The sequence below is a fragment of the Typopeltis vanoorti genome, chromosome 11 (assembly GCF_054136105.1).
Source record: "Typopeltis vanoorti isolate ZY-2024b chromosome 11, IOZ_Tvanoo_1.0, whole genome shotgun sequence".
In the NCBI taxonomy this organism is placed as follows: domain Eukaryota; kingdom Metazoa; phylum Arthropoda; class Arachnida; order Uropygi; family Thelyphonidae; genus Typopeltis; species Typopeltis vanoorti.
Genome location: NC_143559.1, coordinates 47530616 through 47556322, shown reverse-complemented (window position 1 = coordinate 47556322; position 25707 = coordinate 47530616). Strand labels below are relative to the sequence as shown.

Here is a 25707-nt window from a genome sequence, read left to right as displayed (position 1 = left end):
GTGGTTTCCTTATAGGCATTCGACTGTCAATTCGCATCGTTACCAATTCCGTGCTCATAGTTCCGTGAGATGTGTGTCGGGAAAAGCCTTTATTTAATGCTTCGGTAAATTGATGCCCATAGGAAGTTCTGTTTGCTCGTAGAAGCCTTCTCTGTCGATAAGTTATCTCGTTCCTGACAGACTGTTCTTGGCATCATAGTTACTTCTTCTTCTTCTCTTCCGTCTAAGACGGATTGAGTCTTCTCTTGAGCAGGATCTTCCATTCTTTGCTATTCCTTGCTGTGGGAAAAAGTTCCTTATCTGCATCCTGACATGTTTTTTCAGTTAAATATGACTTAAACTATTAGATATTTCCATATTCTAATTTTGATATTAATACACCTAATAGTTTATTTAATGGGATATTATTATTAAGTTGTGCAAGATTTGATTTCGTAATGTCTCATATGTGATGGCTTATAATGTCTGACCCTTTGGTACTGCTAAAAACGTCTAAAAAAACAAATGAAATAATGATTTGTATCTTTTTTTATGTCACTCCCACACATGAAAGGTCTAAACACATAATGCTGTACATAGGCGAAGGAGCCAACCTAAGATGTAAGGTTGCATTTCCCATTTTTAACTAAACTTTATTTAATATCGTGTAACATAATCAATTCTTTTATGAACTTTATAATAATATATTATTTAATTCGTAGCTTGAAAAAAGTGTCAGGTATGATTTTATGGATTATTTATCTGAATTGTTTAATCGTTTTCCCAAATCTTTAGCCACATTTACACAAATACTAAGCAAATACTAAGGATTTCCAAAAGAATAACGAATACACATGGCGGATTCAAATAGTCTTTGCACACGGATATATATATATATATATATAGCTAAGGTAACTCTGCTGGTATGGAGTTATTAGCTAGCCTATTCAACAGGTAGGTATCATATTAAGAGATACTCTTGTCCTGTCTGTAGTTCGGGTTCTAGTAGGGTTGGGTTGGTACTTCACTAAATAAAAATATCTCAAGCTCTGAAGCTTTAAATGGAAAATTCGTCGGAGAGAAATAACAGATTTCGACACTGATAGGATACAGGTAAGAGAATGGAAATCTCGGGCATTTAGAAAGTTTTTCTATAGTATAGTTTATCTAGGAATGCGAATTTCTTATTTTTCCTAGAAAGAAGAACAGATAATTTTTTTTTGTGTGTGAATATAAATGGCGAATACGTCTTAAAGGTTCCGTTTTCCAAAAGGTGGCTAGGGTAGTAATTATGAAAAAGGATTTCTTCCAGTTTCCTTAGATAAACGTTTTCGAAAACTGCAGAGATTGAGCTTCCCAAAGCGGAGCGTTATCTGTGACATGTATTTTGACGAATAAAATAATCTTCTGGCTGACAAAGTCGAACAACTGGACTATATTAGCAAGGTACAGTCAAGAATCTGCTCTCAAAGGAAGATACCTATGAGATCAAGATAATTTTTCAGAGTAACTTTGGCGAATAAGAATTCAATATCTTACTTGAACGGATAACTTTCTTACTTAATCTAGCAAATCTGAACAATCTAGGATATTGAAAGGTTTTACTCTTACTTCTCTTCTTCAGATCAATTAGTTATGTGTATTTCAAGCCTTTCTACTCTTAACGCTAGATATAATAGCAATTGGCTTAACATACTTTTTAAAATGACTAGAATTATGAAGAATTTCATAATTCTAGTCAATTCATAATTCAAGAATTAATAATTCAAGAATTCAAGAATTAATAATTCAAGAATTCAAGAATTAATAATTCAAGAATTCAAGAATTAATAATTCAAGAATTCAACAATTAATAATAAGTCATAAGCCATTAATAAAAGTCATAATGCAAGAATTTCAAATACATCAACCATTTCATGCATTCATTGCACTAAATGAAATCCAGATTTGTCGTGTTATACATGAAAACATAATTTGTGTGGAAGTGTTATTTATAAATCATTTAATATCATTTAAAATAGGTGAAATAAATTGCAAAAGTTTGAACAAAATCGCAAAATAGAAACACTAACCTACATTTTCAATTTACATTTATTTAATTTTTGTTTTTCTATTTAAGCATATATTATATGAAAGTTTACAATTTTTAATTTCGTATATGATCCTTATTAGTCAACGAATGTTGTCTTTGTGCGCAGCGATATAAAAAGTAATGGCTGCTATAAAAAATCAACATGTTATTGTCGAAGTGTTATGCAATTATTATTATTACACAGTTTTAAAAGAAAATAAGCGATAGACAATCAGTTATTATACAGTTTAAAATATTAAATCTTTTACTCACCTTCATGTTATTTATTCGTTTTTCATATTTCTTAATTTTTAACTAAGTATTAACATACATAAAGTTATGTACTAATTATTCATAATAATGAATAATTATTAAAGACATTAATGAACCTTTATCCAGAATTAAGAGTAAAGTGTTACTACAGCACATGAGTCTAAACAACGCCAGATTTCACTATTTTGATAATGAATGCTGATAAGAACGGCAGTTTTTATTATTATTATTATTATTTTATTCGCTGCAGTCATTAATTTAATCTTTGAAATAATTGGTGGATTCATTAAAATTATTTATGCTTTTAAAGGAATTCCTCCTAGATAGACTGTAACGTGAAATTTAGAACTTTACGGGAATTATTTTCAACCCATTTTTAATCTCCAATAATCGATTCTCTGTAGCTGGTGGATTGAGCGGTAGAGACGGAGAGTTGTGGAATAAGTTCCCTGCTACAATGAGTCTTTGGACTCCTTGGAGGTGTGACATACGTACAATAATTGCAGAAAGGAAAATATTTAATATCGATTGAAATAATGCTAATAAATTACGATAATATATATACAGGATAATATTGACTAATGACAACTCATTTCACAACAGACTCATTAATGAACAGATTATATGCAACCTAGAATTAAACCTTTCAGCTGTATGTACTGAAGTATTTATTTAAAATTTAGATTATTTATGTACATTTCTGTATTTTTATATCATACACATATTCTTTACTCATCATCCAATGGCAGTTATCTTGGTGTGAAGCACAGATTCTGTTTTATAGGCATATAGAAGGTAAGCAGCTGTTCAACGTTCATATTTGGTTTCCCACCATCGGGAGTTTTCACCATAAAGTGTTGTAATATTGAGGATGCGTACATGAAGATACTCATATAGGCAGCACCTTCTCCTGGACAATTTCGTTTTCCTATAAAGTAAAGGTAAAAATCACGATTTATTATATTTCCTGATCATTGAGTACAAAAGACAAAAAACGTCTGCCTGGGAAAAAGTATCTTTTGGGTTCAACAAATTGGGTTCAACAAATGAAACAAATAACATATAGCAGATATAAAACAGTAGAATGATATAAAGTATTCAAAGTACAATATTTAGCTGATGTCTGATTTTACTTCGCAGTGCTTGTTGGTCAGTATTCTCTTATAATCTTATATCGATAATGTAGGATACAATTTTCCATTTCATCACTTTCCTCTATGTTCAAGCAAGCATAAATTATTTTAAAATTAGGCATAATTATTGAGATCCTTAGGATATTTCTTTCATCGGAGACATTAGAAGTTTGTGTTCAACAAAATAATAATTAAAATTTGAAAACGAAGTAGGCGTGATCGTGCATTTCATGGTCAAAGTTTCCTATATAGCGAGATTAAAATAAAGTGGAGAGCAGACATCACATTTCTTTGATTCATTTGCGATTTAGTGATTTTGCCGAAGTCCAAGTGGATGGAATTATAGTGGAACAGATCAGTCTTTGTGGATAATGAATTATTTCCTGGAAAAACATGTATGACCGATTTTTCCATATAGCAGGAGAAATAACATATCTCTTCCAAAAAACACATTGTGTATCCTTTTCATATTTCTGTGTTAATTATTCTATATTTGCATTCTCTTCTGGAGTATATCATCTTGTGACAAAAGTCCGGGTTCTCTAATGTCCTTCAGGAAGAAACTGCAAATATTTCGATTCTAGCCATTCAGTAATAGAGTTTGCAGCAGGTGGTTCGTGTTAGCCAATATATTCCTCATGCGAAAAGATTTTTAAGTCTTAAAATTTCCGTTTTAGTCCTTCTCTGACACACCGTTAAAATCACAGTTTTTTTCAGACAATAATATTAGTGGTACACTTTAGGAACGCAAGATGACTTTAATTCTTTCCAATACTCTTCATTGTATACATGTTGAATCATAGGTAAATCCATAGCCATCGGTATACCTCGGAATGATGATGAATATAAATAAATAAATACCGTGAGGTATTTATTTATTTATATACCGTATGGCTTGTACCCATGGTTAAAAGACAATAAGATATAATACACATGAGTATAGATAAAATACACATATATGATTAAAAAAAGTCTACATTCAGGCAAATACAAATATGAATTTATGACATGCATCAGATAGAAGATTAATTATATTTTAACATTTAGGTTTTTGATCCAGTTGATCTGTGATCCCAAGCAGTATCACCTGAAGATCGCAATCACATACACGTCTTCCAAAATCCATTTGGATTTGACCTGCCCAGGAATATATGGACGACAGCTAGCAGGATTCATACAGGCCATAGTGTATGTGGATATGTACCTGGATAGTACTATGTACCACATAGTACCTGGATATGCTGTCAGCTCGCATTCCTGTACTATATGTTAAATGGTTTGGGTCGCGGCTCCACAGGGACAGTGGGGGATTTGGTATCTTACCCCACTTTGAAAATAAATCTCCACATACCATGGCCTGTACGAATCCTGCTAGCCGTCGTCCATATATTCCTGGGCTGGTCAAATCAATATGTATTTTGGAAGATTGCGATCGTCAGGTGACACTGCTTGGGATCACAGTACATCCCACCTACTCACCATACTGTCATTCTGGCTAAGAAGATTACGGGCGGTTTTTATAGCTAGTCTTCTGGATTTTAGCCTATTGGATAAAGCATCTGGAATAAATTCATGTAATGGGAGATTTTAGTTATTTAAAATTCTTTTATATTCACGAAGCAAAGCTTCTTGTCGTCGCAGTTCTGGAGGAGCAAAATGACACAAAGTGAGGAGCATTTGTAAAGGTGTACTCCTAATGCAATCTGTTATTAAACGCAGAGTGGAGTTAAGTTGAGTATCTAATTTATTGAGATGGTAACTATTGAGACAGAGAGGAGCACCATACTCTGCTGCACTGTAAACTAGACCCATAGCAGTGCACCGCAGAGTTGTGGCACTTGAGCCCCATATAGTACCACAAAACTTCTGAACCATATTATTTCTGGTGCGAACATTAGCAGCGATATTAATCATATGCTGTTTACATGTCAGAGATCTATCCAGAGTTATTTACTGATATTTAGGTGTCGGATTAAACGAAATTAATGTTCCATATATCTGTGGTTTTTGATTTACAAGGCTATTGTTCAGGTGAAAGCAAGAACATTCGTTTTACCAGAATTTGGTGTTAATCTCAATTTTATATAGAACTGTCATAAAGCCGACAGATCATTTGTCAATATTTCTTCATTTCTTTTGATAGACTTGTCGCTGATCGCCAAAGCTAGATCATCTGCATAAGCAAACTTCCTGCTGGTTGTTTAAGGAATATCTCGGATGTAAAGACTAAAAAGCAGTGGTACGAGAACTGAGCCCTGAGTTAATCCATTCCTAAGCACTCTCTGTTTACCGATGCTTCCTCCGGTGACTACCCTGAAATATCGATCACAGAATAAGTTGTTTAAGAGGTGACCCAATATTTTACATGGGATGACCTTAAGAAATTTATGAGTCCCTCCGTCCAAACAGTATCGTAAGCCGCTATTAAGTCAATAAAGACTGTAGTAGACTTCAGACATCTTTGAAATCCTGTTTCCATGTAGGTTGTTAAGCTGAGAACTTGATCTGTGCAGCTGCGATCTCTTCTGAACCCTGCTTGTTCTATTGGAACACGTTCCAAAATTTTATCACTGATCCTATTCAATATTAGTTTCTCCAATAATTTGTAGGTTGCACTTTAAAGGGTTATGGGGCGATAGCTCTGAGTTCTGGCTGCTGGCTTACCTGGTTTTAACACAGCAATGATTTTTCTCCTTTTAAAATCTTTAGGAACGCGGCCACTTTCAAGTATATTGTTAAAGAACTTAGCCAGTCAAGATTTTGCATAAGGTCCACAGTGCGTCAGGAATTCATTATTAACATTGTCAAATCCAGGAACCTTCCCCAGTTTGATATTTTGAAGCGCCGAGGATATTTCCTCATAGGAAAAAGTCAAAGCGAATTGTTGATTCTTTTGAGTTACAGACTTCACAGCCTTGTTTTGCGTTTTACCTCTTTAGTATGTTCTTTATCTATCGGAGCTCTAGAAAGCGAAACAATGTGAGCAGCTATCTGATTCGGATCGACAAGAGGAGATTTCTTTGGTACAGAGGTGCTTGAACCAAGCTTTTTAAGTAGCGAACCAGGATTTTCTACTAGAGTATTTGAAATCTATGTTTTCAGTTATTTGAATCCACTTTTCCCTACGAGCAGAGTTGAGACTATGGAGCTGTTCTTCTCCTTTCTCAGGATCCTTACTTTCAAGGAATTCCCAATACAGGGATTGGATTTCATTGGTCCATCCAGGCACGTATTCTTTTCGGTAGCCTCGAGGAATGAGTATTTTTGCCACCGCTATAACTACTCCAGTGAACCGTGTATAGTTTTTATAAGTTGGGGGAATTTTTCTAAGCCGTGCGTCTAGATCCGCAGTGAAGTTTTACCAGTCGGCTTTTTGGAAATTCCATCTTGGTCTAGGAAATTATGTTATCACGGATTTTGCGCTCCTAATTGCATAAAGATGGGACGGTGCTGGCTATTTGGAAAAACCTCAAGAATATGTGTGAAAGCCTGTACAGACTGATTTTCAATATCAGTGGAAACGAATGTCAGATCTGGGTTATATTCCTTATTCCAGCCTCTTTTTCCTTGGCATCAAAAACCAAGTGAAGGCGGTGTTGATTTGCCCATCCATTCAGGTAATATTTCGCCGTTTTGATCATTCCGATCGTATTTCCAAGTAGTATGATGACTGAGTTGAAGTCCCCAGAGTACACAGTTGGGTGGGCGTATGTCTGTATAACAGCATTTGGCCAAGCAGGTGGTTTATATACATTTACAATCGTAATATCAGAAATTTTAACAGCGATCTTATGAATTTCTTCATTAGTCGAAGAAGATATCAGCACAGCATTCTCAATACCATTTCAGACATATGTTAGGTTGCCGTAGCTACGATTGTAAGTAATCCCGAGAATGTCGTAGCCAGGGATTATTGCTCTAGATTTAACTTCATCTTCAGTTTCGATATGTGATTCTTGAATGAGAAGAAGATCGACAGTTTTTTTCTCGTAGAAGTATAGAATGAGATTGACATTTTGATGCGCTAATACACTCAAACTTTAACAGGCAGATACGGATATTACGTCCAATATTCCTTATCAGCTGGTTCGAAGAAGAACCGTTGCGAAAGTTTTGAGTTTCCGTGTGTAAGTATGGTCAGGAGATTGCACCAGCATCTTATCGTGAGGTAAGATGCTGGTGACGGAAAAGTTTGCAGTCACGATTTTTTTCTCGAAGTCAGTTACAAGTAAATCACTGTCACGATTTCTCTCTTTTTCTGTTATTCTTCGAATGAATGCACGCACACACACGCACACACACTTGCCTTACGTGTGTGTGTGTGTATTTAAAATAAAATATTTATTTTAAAATTATTTTAAAAAATAATTTCAAAACCGAACTTCAAAATTTCTTTTCTACGTATGTTACATTTTGATTAGACAAGTTTCGAATAAAACTAATATAGAATAAATTATCACAGTCATAAATAATTTCATAATATAGTCAAATAAACTATAGAATACTTGTTAAAATATACCTATACTAAATGGTATATAAGCATCTGACTTAAGAACTGAATTTTCATCTTCGTTAAGAAACCTTTCAGGACGGTATTCGGTGGGATTTTCAAACATTTCGGGATTCATTTGCGCACCGTACATCAGAGGTACCAAAAATGTTCCTTTTGGAACGAAGTGGTCTCCGATTGTTGTGTCTGCAGAAGTACTAATAGAATAAAAAAGAAATTAGTTAATTATAAAATTGCTAACTTTATTTCATTCAATGTTAATATTTATTTCACATGCATTATTTAATATTATGCTGTTAAGTTTCTGTTCTATGAGATGAACATTTATTGTTTAGATAAAAGTCAGAAGAAAAAGTGCTAGGAAGAGAGAGAGGGGGGGGGGGGAGAGAAAGAGAGAGGAGAGAGAGAGAGCGACTGAGAGAGAGATCCAACTGTATTAATTAATTTCATAGAAAGGCTGCAGAATTGACTTTTTAATTCTTCAGTAGGAATACTTTCACGTTAATCACAGTGTACCTTTAGTTCTATTTACTCTGCGGTCATTTTCAAAATAATATATTTTAACCAGTATCATCACATGAAGATACATATACCTTCGTATATCTTCTTAACATTTTTTTGAAAGTCTTGAAGTTTCTCTCAGACGTAGAAAACAAATGAGAGAATAATTTATTACAACTTAATAGAATAGCAAAAGGAGAGTAAGAATTTAAATATCGTACTCACCATCGGAGATCTGCGAAGGTATTCATAGTCAATCGGATAGTTTCTCTAATAGCGGCAATTGTATAAGGCATTGATTTCTGATCTTCCCAGCAAATATCTCTTGAATTACCTGTCACACTATCTATTTCCTTCTGAATGCGTTCCTGGATTTTGAGATTATCGGCCATTCTAAGAAAGAACCACTGAAGGACAATGGTCGGTCCAGATGCTCCTGCTATTAGGAAACCTTGTGCATTTCCCTTAAGTGATGGAACTGAAAAATCAAAGAAAAATACGTGGTTATTCAATTGTACTCTTATACAAATTATTCTACATAACTATTGATATTATAATCCGTTTCACTGCTTTTGAGTTTCGTAGATAAATTAAAACGTCATGACTATTACATAACAGTAGAGGGAGTTCGGTTTCTCTCGGAGTCTTTACGCCCTTGTACTTGAATGTAAAATGCCAAAACTAAAGTGGTTATGATCATCCGTAAGCCTGGATGATAATAACAGCGTGGTCTCTTTAGAATGAAGATTCCATTCTGTAGATTTGCGAGAAGAATCTTTCTATGGACGTTTCTGGGAAAGTATTATTCATTCAGTCTCCTCATGAGATCATAACTCTTGAGCAGTGAAAGAAATTTATTCCGAAATGTTGGCTTCATGTCGACACGTTTACATGTAGAGAAATTTGGCAGTTTCTGTCATTTTCACCTTCAACTAATTCCTTTTTTTTTATTTATATAAGGGAAATCGGACACAGGAAACCATGTGCAATAAACACACATAAACACGCATTGCCGACGTGGTTGGCCGAGCTGTTAGCCTATCCACTCTCTAGCTTAAAGGTTGCGGGTTCGAATCCTGCGTTGGGCATGGATGTTTGTCTGTAGTACTATTGGTGGTGGTGGTGGTCGGCGGTAGATGGCGTTGGAGTAGATGATGACGGTAGTTGCGATTGGTGTAGGCGAAGTGTTGTAGAGTTGGTGTCCTTCCTTGACAAGTCTTCAGACTCCCTGGAGGTGTTATGTAATAATAATAATAATAATAATAATATGACACTCTCGTTATAGCCTTAATTCCTTTAGTATAATTCTGTATAACCAACCAACAGTCTCCAAAATTTGGATTAGATTGATCTGTATAAAAACTTAATTAGCTATTACCAACAGGAAGATGTCTGGGAGAAGGAAAAAGTAAGTTATAAATTACTGAGGAGTTTGATGGCCCTCATAAATAGAAAAAATTCCAAAATTGGCTATTAAATAAATATTTTTACTTATCTTATTATTCTTGTAATTTTAAAGATGATCCAAAACATTCTCTTCCTTGACGCGGAATTTATTATTGCCAACAGAATATTAATATAAATTTCTCTTCTTATGATGCTATCTTTTCTCGAAGGGAAGCGACCATCTTGGCGAACAAACTGCGTTCTTGCGTTAATCGGAACACTTGTGCGCTGCAATTTCATGTCCACGTCTTGATGTTGTCCAATCATGATATTCTCTTCTTCCTCCAGCCATCAAATCTTCCTACCAAAATGGTTTGTAGAGTATAGTCATATCTCAAAGGCTTCAATTTTCTGGAAAATTGTCGCCTTCAATGTCCATGTTTCAATTCTGTAGAGCAGAATAGACCACACGTAGCATTTCAGCATTCGGCATCTGACTTCCTTGTTTAGGTCTTTATTGCAGAAACTTCAATCTTTGTCTTTTAATCGATATTGTTTAAAATGTAGAATTTACTTAAATTATATAACAAATAATTTATTTGTTATGATAAATAATCAGCATTGATCATCATTTTTATTCTTTGTTTATCTTGTTTATTTATTGCCTTATTTCACTGCAATATAATGATGATGGCACTGCTAAAGTATTGTGTTTCCTTTTCTACTATATTTCAATTGCGTGTTCTGTTTATGAGGCATACAATCTGTAAAAATTTTAAAGGTTTTAATTTTTTGATTTCTTCTCCTTCATATGATAATTCCCATCCAAGATAAATGAAAGTATTTATCTGTTCTATTATTTTAGAACTAGAGAGAGAGAGAGAGAGAGAGAGAGAGAGAGAGAGAGAGAGAGAGAGAGAGAGAGAGAGAGAGAGAGAGAGAGAGAGAGAAAAGCAATTATTATTTTCACAACAAAAGAGATTATCTGTAGGCGCCCATAAAAGCAACAACTGTATTTTTTTGTGTTTTGAGTACTAGTTTGAATATTCAAAGAAAAATCTATTTTATTGTTCACGCGAAATAGAAACAATAATATATATAAAATATAACATGAAATAAAATCAGGTAGCTTTTTATTTCCTTTCATCCAAAATAAAGGAAATTAAAAATAATTACACGTTGTAAATAATTAATCCCCTGTAATATAAAGCCGTTCATAAAGTGACCCCCTACACGAGCTTTGATTTTCGACTGTTAGTCTGAGCTGATGTAGTTTCTAATGACAATTTATTTAAATGCAATGAAAAATAAATATCTTCAGCTTCAGTAGTCAGCGGACATGTCTATTTCTATTCATTTGTTTGTTATCTTTTCAACAGAGTCACAGAGGCAAAGTTTGTATAGATCGAAGTTATTGGTCCACGCTAATCCCCAACACAGTACCAACGTAAGAATCTTTGCATTGTATCTCGACTGATACATTTATCTGAAAGACAAAAGAGTTCACAAGCCCCATAATTGTTTGCATGTATAGGCGGTCGGCGAATCATATGAAATTGTGTTCAAAATAGTCGATTTTTTTTTTGCGAAATTTGATGTGATATGTAGAGTAGCGTAGTTAATGAAACATGATAAACAATCCGAAATAGCATTTTTTCAATAATAAACATGTAACATTTGCGCTTGTGTTCTTGACTTTATTATCCTGATATCTTCACCTATCACTCTTGATGAACCAAACGCACAATCAAGCAAAAATAAATAAATAAATAAATAATAATAATAATAAAAAAAATAATACAGAAAATATTTTTCGAAGAAGTCTTAAAAATTACAACTATTGAAATTACTGATAAGAGAATCTGCTTAAAAGAAATAAACGGAATCACTAATAATTCAGTAAATACATTCTAAAATAATTAATAATAATTTTAGATGTAAATTAATTGTAAATGAAATGAAATATAAATTTGTTAGTATTACCGGTGAGAGATGTGTCCACCTTTCCAGAACGGTTTTCCATTTCATCTAGATACAGACTTAAGAAATCCTCACTCGTTCTACTTCCAGGGTTTACTCTTCGTTCCTCTACTTCCTTTCTATAATCAATTGTACTCATAATTAATCGTAATCGTAATTCTCTCATTGTTTCCCTATAGTTACAGAAAACTCGATGTGCTTAACTTACATACTGTTCTCGCACAGTTATAAAACACATAAAGATATTAACAGGAATGTTACCATTAAGTTTTTTTACTGACCCAGAAATTTTGCAATCTTATTATGGGAGAAAGTTAAGTAGTAGGGTAGGCGCCTTAAACCAGTCATGTTTAAATTTAAGTAATAATTTAAATAATAAAATTAGTTATTTATTATTATTTCGCTGATTATTAGCTCTGATCGTATACTTTATGGTAACTTTCGTTTACAAAATTCTATACAATTAGAACTTTTCACAAAGAAACTTTCAAAGAATTTGAGGCTCATCCATTATTTTTACATTACCAAACACAAATCACAAAACAGCAGATGCAGTGGATGAACGATTACCTTAAGTCCAAAGTCCCTCGACTCTATGGTATTTTCTTATAGTACTGTTTACATTTACCATGCAATACCCTGACCGTTTCTTCAAAAATGAACCTTTTGCGCAGATGACTCAATGACATGTTTTCACCTGCTGTTGGATATACTGTTGGGGTGTTTTTATCTTACTTTGTGTAGGGAAAGGTAAAATTTGTATATGTGTTATCAGCAGAGTAAAAATATTTTCTCTATGCTAAACTTTAAAGAAGAGTTAAAGTCACGTATTGTTGGGTTAATTAGGTGCTTCTCACTTTCTCCCTCCCTCTCTCTCTCTCTCTCTCTCTCTCTCTCTCTCTCTGTAAAATAACAAAATTCTAACAGTTCGGATTTTCGATTATATGAAAGAATTGTTTTCAGATAACTCAAATTATGTCAATAGGTAGCATTAGACAATTTCTAAAATAATCAAGACAGGGATATTAGTTTTCAACACTTTTTGTTGAAAACTAATGTCCCATCCTGGCCTTAATTTCCAAGTTGTGATTTTTTTTAAATAATTAAACAGAATTGCATTAAGATATAAATTTGTGGATTTAAATATCAACTTTTAATCAAAATAACTGAGTAAAAAATTCTCTGTGGAAAAACACAACAACAAAAGCACACATCTTTGTTCATTTAAGTTTACAAATGCATATTTTATTTTGCTGAAATGCTATTTAGAAGTATATTCACTGAGAAAAATTCGAAACATGTAATTACCTAAAAAAATATTTCACAATATTTAGTTTAGACTTTAACATTTTCCAAAGAGTTCAATGAATAAAATTTTTCTTACTCACTGTTTCTTGGTTATATTACATCAAAATAGTTGGTCACGCAAAAGAATTTTTAAATCTGATACCATGGTAACCACACTTCCATAAATTTGATATTGTGTCAGTGTGGAAATGACACCATGCCTCGCTAAACATTCTGTGTATTCTTTTGTCAGCAAATATACACAAACAGTTTTTGTAAAATGTTCGTAAATGTCCCAAAATAAAGAGTCTTTATCGAATTGGATAAAATATTGAAAGTCTAATTTTACCATTGATGAATTTAAATGATTAGCGATAATTTTCTCCATGATACGGACATATGGTAATTCAGTTTCCAAAAATAGTAAATTACTATTACTATTACTATTATTACGGGCAACTCCAGGGAGTCATTGGACTCATCGAGGGAGGCCGCAAATCATATTCATCACAACTATTTGACATTCATACAGTATCTATCATACCTCGCCTTAAACTCATTCACTGTCACAGCATCCACCACAGACTCAGGGAGCGCATTCCACTCATTCACTACTCTAAAAGTAAAGAACCCAGCTCTAACACCTTTACTAACCACACTTTTGCCCAGTTTCCATGGATGTCCCCTAGTCCTCCCAAAACCAGTCCTGTTCTCAAAAATATCTTGTGAATTAATTTTATAGAAACCCTTCAGTAATTTGAATGTCTCAATCATATCTCCCCTCCTCCGCCTATCAACCAATTTTTGCAACCCACAAATCCTCAACCTGTTCTCATACGGTTCATTCCACAGACCTGCTATCATCTTGGTCACTCGCCTATGGATCCTCTCCACCTCCTCCCCATCAAGAAGAAACCTAGGTGACCTCCTCCCCATCAAGAAGAAAACTAGGTCGTACATTTTTGTTGAAAATCTCTCAGCTTCTTCACAACTAATAGAAAATACTTTACTTCCATCAGTTCTGGTATCATCAAGTATTAGTTCCCTATCTTGGCATTTGAATATAATCTCACCGAGGTCCATTTCCTAGTCAACTCTTCTTTGCAAGTAGCCGAGGATATCAGACCACTTCCTGCATAATTTTTCCCAAGTGGTCCTGGATAAATACATTGCAATGTACATGTCTTCTAAAATAATAATCGGTTTCCATCCTTTTAGAGCTAGGTGAAGAGTTTTGTCTCATGCTATTTTCCTGAAGAAAGAAAATTTCAATGACTTTTGTGGCTCACCATTATTTTACTTTACTTTCCTGGATACCAATCACCACAACACAATATGATAACTTCACAGGATGAATGAACTGTCATAACTGCAAAGACACTTGACTCGTTTATTTTCCCTTATAGTAGTTTACCTTTTTTGGAAAAAAATAAAAAAAACGCGTTTTTTAGTTTTCCCAAAAAAGTTATCATAAAAAACGCATTTTTGAAGTTTTTTTCCCCAAAAAGTTATCAGTATCAGTTGGAGGTGACACCACTAAAAGATATCCGCAAAAGATGAGCTCACTCATCTCCACTAGGCTGAGCAGTCATCTTCTGGAGGAGAGGGGAGAGACTAGAGTGATGTGGTTAGGTGGGGGGAGCATTGCCGGGAAGACATCTGTCACCCTCTCTGATATCACAGAAAGATAGACATACTTTCCCCAGAAATTTCCAAACACATAACGTCATTGTTGTCATGTTTTGTTTGGCAATGGAATTGTGGGTGATGTTTTTGAGATAAGATATCTTCGAATTTTCCCAGGGTGATACACATCAGTCATTGTCGTCATGTTTTATCCAACGGCATGTAGAAACATGTCCATGAATCATCTGCACAACAGGTTCATTTTGAAAGGGATCATCAGGGTTAAGGGTCAGGTAAACAGTACTATAAGGAAAAATAATTGACTCAAGTGTCTTTGCAGTTATGACAATTCGTTCATCCTGTGAAGTTATCGTATTGTGTTGTGGTGATTGGTATCTAGGAAAGTAAAGTAAAATAATGGGTGAGCCACAAAAGTCATTGATATTTTCTTTCTTCAGGAAAATAGCACGGGACAAAACTCTTCACCTAGCTCTAAAAGGATGGAAACCGATTATTATTTTAGAAGACACGTATATTGCGATGTATTTATCCAGGACCACTTGGGAAAAATTATGGAGGAAGTGGTCTGATATCCTTGGCTACATGCAAAGATGAGTTGACTACAACATGGAACTCAGTGAGTGTTATATTCTGAAATGCCAAGATGGGGAACTATTACTTGATGATACAGGAGCTGATGGAAGTAAAGTATTTTCTATTAGTTGTGAAGAAGCTGAGAGATTTTCACCAAAAATGTATGACATTGATAATCATTTACTATTTTTGGAAACTGAATTACCATCTGTCCTTATCATGGGGAAAATTATCACGAATCATTTAAATTCATCAATGGTAAAATTAGACTTTCAAGATTTTATCCAATTCGATAAAGATTCTTTATTTAGGGACATTTACGAACATTTTACAAAAACATTGTGTATATTTGCTGACAAAAGAATACACAGAATGTTTAGGGAGGCATGGTGTCATTTCCAGACTGACACATTATCAAATGTATGGAAGTGTGGTTACCATGGTATCAGATTCAAAAATTCTTTTGCATGACCAACTATTTTGATGTAATGTAACCAAGAAACAATGAGTAACAAAAATTTTATTCATTGAACTCTTTGGAAAATGTTAAAGTCTAAACTAAATATTGTAAAATAGTTTTTAGGTAATTACATTTTTTTCGAATTTTTCTCAGTGAATATACTTGTAAATAGTATTTCAGCATAATAAAATATGCATTTGTAAACTTAAATGAACAAAGATGTGTGGTTTTGTTGTGTTTTTCCACAGTGAATTTTTTACTCAGTTATTCTGATTAGAAGTTGATATTTAAATCCACAACTTTATATCTTAATGCAATTCTGTTTAATTATTTAAAAAAATAACAACTGTGAAATTAATGCCAGTATGGGACATTAGTTTTCAACAAAAGTATTGAAAACTAATATCCATGTCTTGATTATTTTAGAAATTGTCTATTGACATTATTTGAGTTATCTGAAAACAATTCGTTCACATAATCGAAAATCCGGACTGTTAGAATTTGGTTATTTTACAGATAGAAAGAGAGAGAGAGAGAGAGAGAGAGAGAGAGAGAGAGAGAGAGAGAGAGAAAGAGAGAAGCACCTAATTAACCCAACAAAACGTGAATTTAACTCTTCTTTAAAGTTTAGCATAGAGAAAAAGTTTGTACTCTCCTGATAACACATGTACAAATTTTACCTTTCCCTACACAAAGTAAGATAAAAACACACCAACAGTATATCCAACAGCATGTGAAAACATGTTGTCGAGTCATCTGCACAAAAGGTTCATTTTTGAAGGAACAGTCAGGGTAGGGCATGGTAGGTGTAAACAGTACTATAAGGAAATACCAGAGAGTCGAGGGACTTTGGACTTAAGGTAATCGTTCATCCACTGCAGCTGCTGTTTTGTGATTTGTGTTTGGTAATGTAAAAATAATGGGTGAGCCACAAATTCTTTGAAAGTTTCTTTGTGAAAAGTTCTAATTGTTTAGAATTTTGTAAACGAATTTTACCATAAAGTATACGATCAGAGCTAATAATCAGTGAATTAATAATAAATAACTATTTATTTGTGGTGCCATATGAAGTAATCTAAGAAGAAGAAGAAGAAGAAGAAGAAGAAGAATGAAGAAAAACGATAATGAAAAATCGACAGTGGATGAAAAATACGATTTTTTAGTTATCATTGCTATAATTGAAGTACAGTTTCTTTTGAATAAGAGTTCAAATTTATTTCCTAAAGAAAGTTGTATTTCTGGTAGAATTAGTGTAAGAGATGCATTAACAAAATCACCTTGTAGTTGGAAAAAATTACCTGAAAGAGTTAAAAATCAGAATTCTTGATTAATAAAATATAACCATCAGCTGAAGTGGGAAATTGGTTCACTATCTTTGGACAAACTAAGAAATTGGATGATAGAATCAACATGGAAATACCATATAAAATTGCCAAAGAAAGAGAAAAATCAAAAACAGTAACGATGTTAATAGGGAGGCCTGTTCTTGATTTAAATGAAATTGGATGCCCAAAACGTGAAAACATAACATGTACTTTTAAATGCTTTTGGAAACATAACGAAAGATTCTGTGCTTTTAATAATTCTCAGAAGTATATGTATTGGATTTGAAAATATAAATATGCAACCCTTAATTTTACTACAGTAATAAATTCCCAATGTTTACCAAATGAAAAATTAACTTTCAGATGAGAGTCACATTGTCAAAACCATATGATGGCAATTCCACAAACATGGAAGAACCTTTGATGTATTTTTCAGTTTATTTATTTTCTGTATTGTTAGATTCAGTTAATACAATTTGTAAAAAATATTGTATTCAAATAAAATGTGTAAATTTAAATGAACACTTGGGTGTCATTGATATGTTATATACAACTTTAAGAAGGAGGAAAACATTTTTTTTCTTTGTGAAATTTCATGCCACAAAGTAACCGGAGAATTTTTTTTGATTCATTGAATTAAAAGTCTTAATTGTTCATGCAAGCCCTCAAATATTTCAAGAATCTGCCAAATCTTGGAAGCAAAAGGAATAATCGGGTATTAAATTAATAGCTAGAATTTTAGTGGTGAAGATTTCACCTGAAAAGTCACAATACTGTTAGAGTTTGGTTATTTTACAGAGCCATTTGATATTTAAAACCAATGACACGTTACAAAAATTTTAAAAAGATTGCAGTAGAAAAACGCCATGGAGAGTTCAAAACCTTGTTTGTCTCATATCAGTTACTTAAAATTTACTAATGCTAAAGAAAAAATAAATAAATAAATAAATTCCACTTACAGAAATAGGTTAAAAGCACAAGGAATCGAAGATAAAATTAATAGTTATATTGGTAATTTCCCAACGGAAACCAAGAGTTCGAACCAAAACACACGATTTCTCACCTACGTACAACAAATGGCGACCAGATAAGAGAGAAATCTTTAAGATAAGACTTAATGAGAAATATATACAGTGTTGGAAAATAAATTCACATACACTTTATATATTTATTAATTTTGCTCAGTTATTCTGTTAGAATATGCCTTTTAAGAGTAAAATACAGAAAATAACCAATAAATTTGAAAAAAAAAATAATAATTTCACTTGTCAGAATTTCATACTCTAACAGCAATCGGAATTCGAAACCGGAAATAACACTTACCCTAAATAAAATGGTGCATAGACTTTCCCACTAAGTTTGGGCAACAGTGGGAAAGAATTAATACAGAGAACCAATCGGATACTAAAGTAAATTAAGTAGTCCACTAGCTTTTCTGGTTATTTACAATAATATCTTTCAACTCCTATGTTTTGTGTGTTTTGTGGTGTGAATATGTTAGCCACAGTAACCTATAATGAAAAAGTGAAATGTAAGTTTTTTTTTTAACTTAAACATAACAATTGATAATTTTAATACATTAATCACTGTTCGTATGTTTTTTGGTAAGCGAAATTCTAATACTATTCAGTATTAGAATTAGCAACTTTTCATGTCTAATGTGTATGTGTGTGTGTGTGTGTGTGTGTGTGTGTGTGTGTGTGTGTGTGTGTGTGTGTGTGTGTGTGTGTGTGTGTGTGTGTGTGTGATTAAGGACACCGTTATAATTAAATTATTCAGAAAACCTAATCACACCCGTCATCACGACATACTCTAAGAATTCCCACCCATTAACAGTAAATAAATACCACAAAATGTATTGGAAAATTAGTACAACCATCTATAGAAGAAAAAAAACTGTATGTTTGAGTTTCATAGCATATAATTAAATTATTCAGAAAACCTCGAAAGACTGTCGCCATCATGAGTTAAAAAAATGTATGTTTGAGTGACATAGCATATAATTAAATTAAATTATCATTCCAAACTCAATAACAACAAATATTCACGTCACGATTCCTTATCTTATCTTGATCTTGATCTGGTTTAAAGCGCCTACCCTACTACTATTAAGTTAATTTAATTATGCGATAAATTGTTCGATTGGTTACTTAGATTACGGAAATATTCACACTCATCAAAATGGATTTATCTCTAAAATGAAACTATAGCTGAGTTGAAAAATGTGCAGTTTTTTCTGTTAATTTCTGTTTTTCAATTTTTATTAATTTTAATTTATTTAACATTGTTTTGTAAAAATGGAATACACATTTTTATACTCTCGTGACTGGTATTATTTTTCACAGCGCTTTTGTAATGTTATCAAAAATGATACAGATATCAATTTACGAATTATTAATTCATTATGGAAAAATTATGAAATTTAACCTTTTACTTACTCTATCAAGTCACAGTATTTTTGAAAAAGATGTCTATCTTTATCAAATTTCATCCATCCTAAGAATCTGGATAGCTTTAGAAGAAAAGGGAAGTAAGTCAACAATCCAGCCTCACCAAAGTATCTCATAAATGCCTCAGAAATTTGAATTAACGTAGGCCATAATGGATCATCATACGGTAGCCTCTTTCCAAATATCATCAGCCAGACAGTATTAAGATTTGCTTTGCTCAGGTAATCCTTATAAGCACATGGTTTGCCATTGAATTTGTGAATTATTTCCAATAGTTCATGGACGTCTTCCTAAAAGTAAAGATTCAGTTGTAATAAACTTTCTAGGTTCATTTATAGAAAAGGAATTGCATTAAGCATTCAACTTGCATTTATAATTGATAAATCTATTATATACTGGATGAAAACTTCATAAATTGTTTTGGAAACAGCGACTCATATGTTTTAACAGTGAAAGAAGACTTTTGCTTTCTTCGAATGATACAAAGATTTTTACTTTGTAAAATTTGAACAAAGATAAATTCATTATAGATATATTAAGAAGATTTTATTTTTTGTTGTAGATGTATCAAGATTAAAATAACCTCCTACGAATAACTATTAAAAATCAAATACAAAAATTTGACTATTACCATTTAAACAAATTTATTGTTTTGACAATAAATATTAAAAAAAGTTACTAATTATAGGAAGAGCCAAAGGCTTCAATTCGGCGACATGAACTTATTTAAGTTAAGGGTATTGCATCACCTATTGTTTCATAGCCGAATAGGAAACTCAACGAGCTTCATGCCGAATATAGAAACTATATAAAGTTCGGCGATTTCAATCGTAAGCAAGTACCTGAATAGCAGCACCTGATCCCTAAGCTAGTGCAAAGTGAGGCAACTCATAGAAACGGTGGAGCAAGTTCCAATCACTATTCTTGGTATTTACCCATAATGTGAACTTAGCTCCTAGGAGCTGTATTTCTGTTCTACATTATGAGAGAAGGTAACTATCCAGACCGGTTTCAACCTTTATTGGGATCTCATCAGTGAGTAGGTAGACCTAGTTAATAATACCAAGAATAGTGATTGGAGCTTGCTCCACCCTTACTATGAGTTGCCTCAGTTTGCACTACCAAATGGGTCAGGTGTTGCATTATCCAAGTATTTGTTTACGCTTGGAATCGCCGAACTTTATATAGTGTCTATATTCGGCATGAATCAATTTGAGTTTCTTATTCGGCTAAGAAACAATATGGGATGCTATATACCTTAACTTAATTAATTTTAATATAAATTTAAAAAAGTAATTAATGAAATGATGGTCACTTTATTTACGCACATGAACTTCTCTGGAAAATGAAGACTTCCCTAAGCCAATATTTCTCATTAGATGCACAGAAATTCTTCTTTGCTCTTCCCACTCCTTTTCGTTTTTTGTGATAAACCCTTAACAAATAAGAAACAAATAAATAAAAATCCATTGTTTTACGCTAATTTCAGTCGTGCATATAATAAGTATTTAATAAATTTATATCTCTCTAGGGATTGGTTAAGTTAACTACAGCTTACGACATTTAATTATTTAATTCACATTTATTATTATTGTTGTTATTATTATTATTTTATTATTATGGACTCATCGAAATTATATGGACTCATCGTATACTGAAAAAGCATTAAATGGCCTCATCGAAACAGACCGCATACTACAGGCACCAGCTATCATATTTATTCTTGAATTCATTCACACTGCTTGCGCTCACAACATCCAATGGTAATGCATTCCAATCACCAATTGAGGAAAAAATCTAGTCCTCGTCGTCTATTTAGCGGCATTCATTCCCAGCTTCCAAGCATACCCCTCTTGTCCTTCCCCACCCCCATATATTGAATAAAAATTCCATTTAGTGAAATCCTGTATGACCCTTTAAGAGATTTGTAAGTCTCAATCATATCACCACGCTTTCTCTTGTTTGCTAGTGTCTGCATTCTACAAATTTTTAATCTGCCTTTATAATCTGTCTTTATAACCTTCCCTTAGTAAACTCATATTGCTCATTGGAAATTAGAAAATCACTGTGATCCCATTTCTTTATGCGAGCAATAACCAATGTTTCCAAATATTCACAAGAACTACTGAGATACTAATTGGGCGATAGTTTGATACATCGGTTTTGCACCATCCTTTTGCAATGGAAGTATCATTCATTCCTACCATTTATGCGGAATGTTTCCTGTTCTGTGACTCATATATTAAACAATCTGATCAAAGGAATAGTCAGTTCAGCTGAACATTCGTTTAGTAGAACACTCCATCAGTCCCTATTTCTCAATTCTTTTTCAGTTTGAGCAACAGCACTAGTACCTCGTCATTTAATATAAATGAATTCTAGTGGGGTTATTTCGACTAAAAAAAAAGTAGTGCTTGAATCCAAAATTATCGTTTACTCCGATACCTATACATTACTGATGTCATGGAAACAACATATTACATAAAACCGTTATTTATAAAGTCGGTATTCATAGCAGTTTTCAGTAACCGTTTTATGAAGAGGTTACTGGAAATTTCAATGAAACACAACAAGAAGAGAGAGGAAGGACATCATGAGGAGAGTAATTATGAAAAAAACGTGGTTTCCTGTTGTATTCCTAATCTTTCAGTGGGAATTTATCTCTGCTTATATGTGTGTGTGTTCGTGTTTTCAGTCATCTATCTAGGAAAGCTGTTGATGGTACAGTTATCTAGTGACCAGAAAATAAATTAAGCAGAAGAACACAGTGTTTTCTGAATTAATTTAGAATTTTTGCTACGGCTGGACTAAGATTAGTTAAAAAAAGCTGTTTCAAAGAAACGTTACCGTTTAACCCGCTAGAAGTTTTATTAGTTCCTGATATAAATAATGCACAGAAAATGTTGCCTACGCTACAACGAATAAACCATCACTCAAGGCCATATCGTTTAAACATGAATTACAGGTTTATCCATAATTAACATGTCTGAGTGAAACTGCTTGTTGTGCTACAATAACTTATTAACATCGTTCTCTAAAAACAGACACAACTGCGGACTCTCACCAATGAAAACTTATTCAGTCAGAACAAGAAACCTGTATCTATTAAATTCATGAATGAGGATTTGTTTTAGTCGTTCATGAACATAAAAAAGCAAACTAACAAGTCTTTTACACCGAATGATCTAATACAATAAACTATGATAAAATCATGAAGACAAGACATTTTTTTGTAAATTTATAACGTACCAAATCCATGTGGAATTATTGCCTCGTGGCTTGATGGTGGACGATTTAAGCAGTTCGGGTGCGCGAAGAATTCCCTGATTGCTTTGTAATCACACAGAATAACAATACGCTTTGGTCCGATACTAATGCTAAGGAAGAAATAAAATATATAGTATATATCTTTATTCATGGCACATCTTTATTGACATAATATATATATATATATCAGTGGAGTTGCATGCCCATTTATAATACTGATATTGTTACTTTTCCGGTTGTACGAAAGATAAACTGAAATAATTCGTTATACTTACTTATAGACAAGCTCTGTCTAAGAACAGGACATTCCGTTAATCGTTACCCATTATATATATATATATATATATATATTTATATATATAAAGGGAGAAAAATTTATTCTTATTATTTCACGTCACGCAAACAGATAAATCAAAAACCAGCATCTCATGACAAATGGCAATGTTCAATTGGACTGCTTCAAACCAGAACCAATCACAGACACCGACGACGTCTTGGTGCTATTGTATCAGAGGACACCCTGCCTCGCCTTCTCAGCGGTTTAAAAGCATTGGAATGCTAAGAATCTGTTCCGTTTCGCCATCTATGTTTGTTTAAAGGGTTCAATGGTGTACGTATTTGAGATCATATATCCGGGCTATTAACTCGAATATTATACAATGTTTTCCTGTTGAAACTCCTCCATTTCATGAAGTATTAATATATTGTATTGTGTTTAATATTTGGAATCGAGAGAAGTATTTAAAAATTAATAACCAGAACTATATATATATTTATGTATTTTATGAATCTGTATCTGTAATTATATATTTTAGCCTCTCGCTTTTTTCTGAAATATTGAACTATAATCAGTTATAGAATCTATTATTATCTGAATCCAATAATAATTTCTCATATGGAAGTATATTAATAAACAGGTAACAATACTGGAATTGCAGTTGAAATATTCAAACTTTCCTTAATATCTCCTTAATTCAAATTATTATTTGAATTAAGGAGATATTAGGTTTTGAGGAATGAAAAACCCAAGTTTCCGGGTTAAAATACCCCTCTATCTCCATATGAAACCGGCTAAATCACCTTTTGTAGAAAGAGACTACATAAAGGTTCCTCACGTCATCGACGAGAATCGAATCCAGATCTTTCCGACCTAATGGCTTCGTCTATATCGACTGAGCTACGGAGGCTCTCAATGAAGTGTATAAACGTCTACAAAAATATAAACGTAGATTTCTCATAATTTAGAGGATCGACACGAGAGTGAATGAATACTGCCAAACTATTATTAGTCATTTCAAAGAGAGTTGTATGAATAGTTGTTTTAGGTCCCTTTATGAATTCTATTTGTTATTAATAGAATATTTCAATATTTGTTATTAATAGAATAATTTGTTATTAATAGAATAATTTGTTATTAATAGAATATTTCTTAATTTTTTGTTTTATTCGATTTATTTCTATGATATTCTAAGTTTTGTTTTATTTTATTTTATTTTATTTCTACATTATATAATATTTATTTAATAAATACACTTAATTATCTTTTAATCATGATTTTCACGCGAATCAGAGAAAAGACACCAGGGTAAATGGAATACTAGAAGACTATTATTAAACATTAATACCACTATTTTATTTTATTTTATTTTCATTAATTATTGTTCATTTTTATTTCATTTTGTACTGTATTTATTAATTTTAATTAATAAAATTAAATATTTTGATAAATATACCTAAATGCTTATTATTTAAGAATTTTTACAGAAAATAAATGGAATATCCTGAATACCCTTTTTTATACCTAATGTTTTTTAAAAATATCCTTTATCTTTAATCGAACAGTTATGTTTTTCTGGGTAGTATGCAACAATACTTAACGAAGCGTTTGCTTTGTGATACTTCTAAAAAATATCTTCGTAACACGTCTTGCGAAAGAAATCAATTAATTCGTTCTCTTTCACAGTCTAAAGTACAGAGTTCTTATCAACCAGTGATAAACAGAATCAAATTAAGAAATAAGCTTTTTTTCTTATTTCAAAACATATCTTTTATTACAAAGTTAAAGAAATTAATCTTCCACGAACGCTGTTTTAAATATTTCTTTATCTCCTTGTGAATGTCCCAATCCATTAGGTTTTCACTAATTGAAACCACTCGATGAGAATCTGGTGAGTACATTCATATATTAATTGTTACCATTTGTTAATTTCATAATTTAGATTTTTTTTAAATGACTTCATTCAAATTTATAATTGCAATACTTAATTATAAATATAAAACCTTTATAAATATTGTAATGTTGTATAAATCTTATTAAATATTCCTGTTATTGAAAAAAATGGACAATGTTGCTGTCAATTTTTGCTCAGATTTAAACACTTCGGAATAAAATAACTTAAAACAGATTATTGAAGAATAATATTTCTCTACAGGTTATATTATGGATATCATTATATAAATTAACTTGACATTTAATTCATCTTTTTGAAAGTAGAAACTCATTTCTATTGTTACAAAATGCGTTGTCCTTTTGTTTCAATATAATGCAATTTTCGCAATAAAATGTAAACTTCTAAGCAACATTACCTGATTACGTTCCCGTATTTTTTGGATAGTTCATATAATTTCAAATGGGGCACTTTACCAAATAAAAAGATATTTCCTAAAAACGGAAGTCCTGGTGGACCTGGGGGAAACCTTTTCGGATTTCTCGACATTTTCCATATGAAAAACACTAGAAGACTTATTACAATCGACAGCAGTAATTGCTGAGTGGAGAATATTGTTCCATAAAACATGCTTGTATTAAGTGTGACTTCTCACTAGTACGATATGGAAACGAAATTGCTCTAAAACTTTAACAGC

The 25707-nt window shown here is 32.6% G+C and overlaps 1 protein-coding gene across 1 annotated transcript; it reads right to left on the bottom strand.

Annotated features, from left to right (window-relative positions):
• Positions 1–2976: 2976 nt before the first annotated feature.
• LOC150101536 (cytochrome P450 2J4-like) lies at positions 2977–25707 on the bottom strand. Its single transcript, XM_090400868.1, has 8 exons — positions 25429–25707; positions 22825–22952; positions 20904–21010; positions 19564–19865; positions 11837–11952; positions 8693–8945; positions 7976–8163; positions 2977–3251 (listed from the first exon to the last, which is right to left on the bottom strand). Exons 1-8 carry the CDS (start codon positions 25638–25640, stop codon positions 3073–3075), a joined length of 1485 nt encoding a protein of 494 aa, XP_090256994.1. The 5' UTR covers positions 25641–25707; the 3' UTR covers positions 2977–3072.

What these genes read in the sequence shown, in the direction of transcription:
- LOC150101536 (XM_090400868.1), bottom strand. Translation starts at nt 25,640, where the DNA reads ATGTTTTATGGAACAATATTCTCCACTCAGCAATTACTGCTGTCGATT. An exon ending in CATTTTCCAGAGAAGTTCAT is followed by an intron (nt 19,866 to 20,903) that starts GTGCGTAAATAA and finishes CTTTACTTTTAG; the next exon opens with GAAGACGTCCATGAACTATT. An exon ending in AAATACTGTGACTTGATAGA is followed by an intron (nt 11,953 to 19,563) that starts GTAAGTAAAAGG and finishes AATTGATTATAG; the next exon opens with AAAGGAAGTAGAGGAACGAA.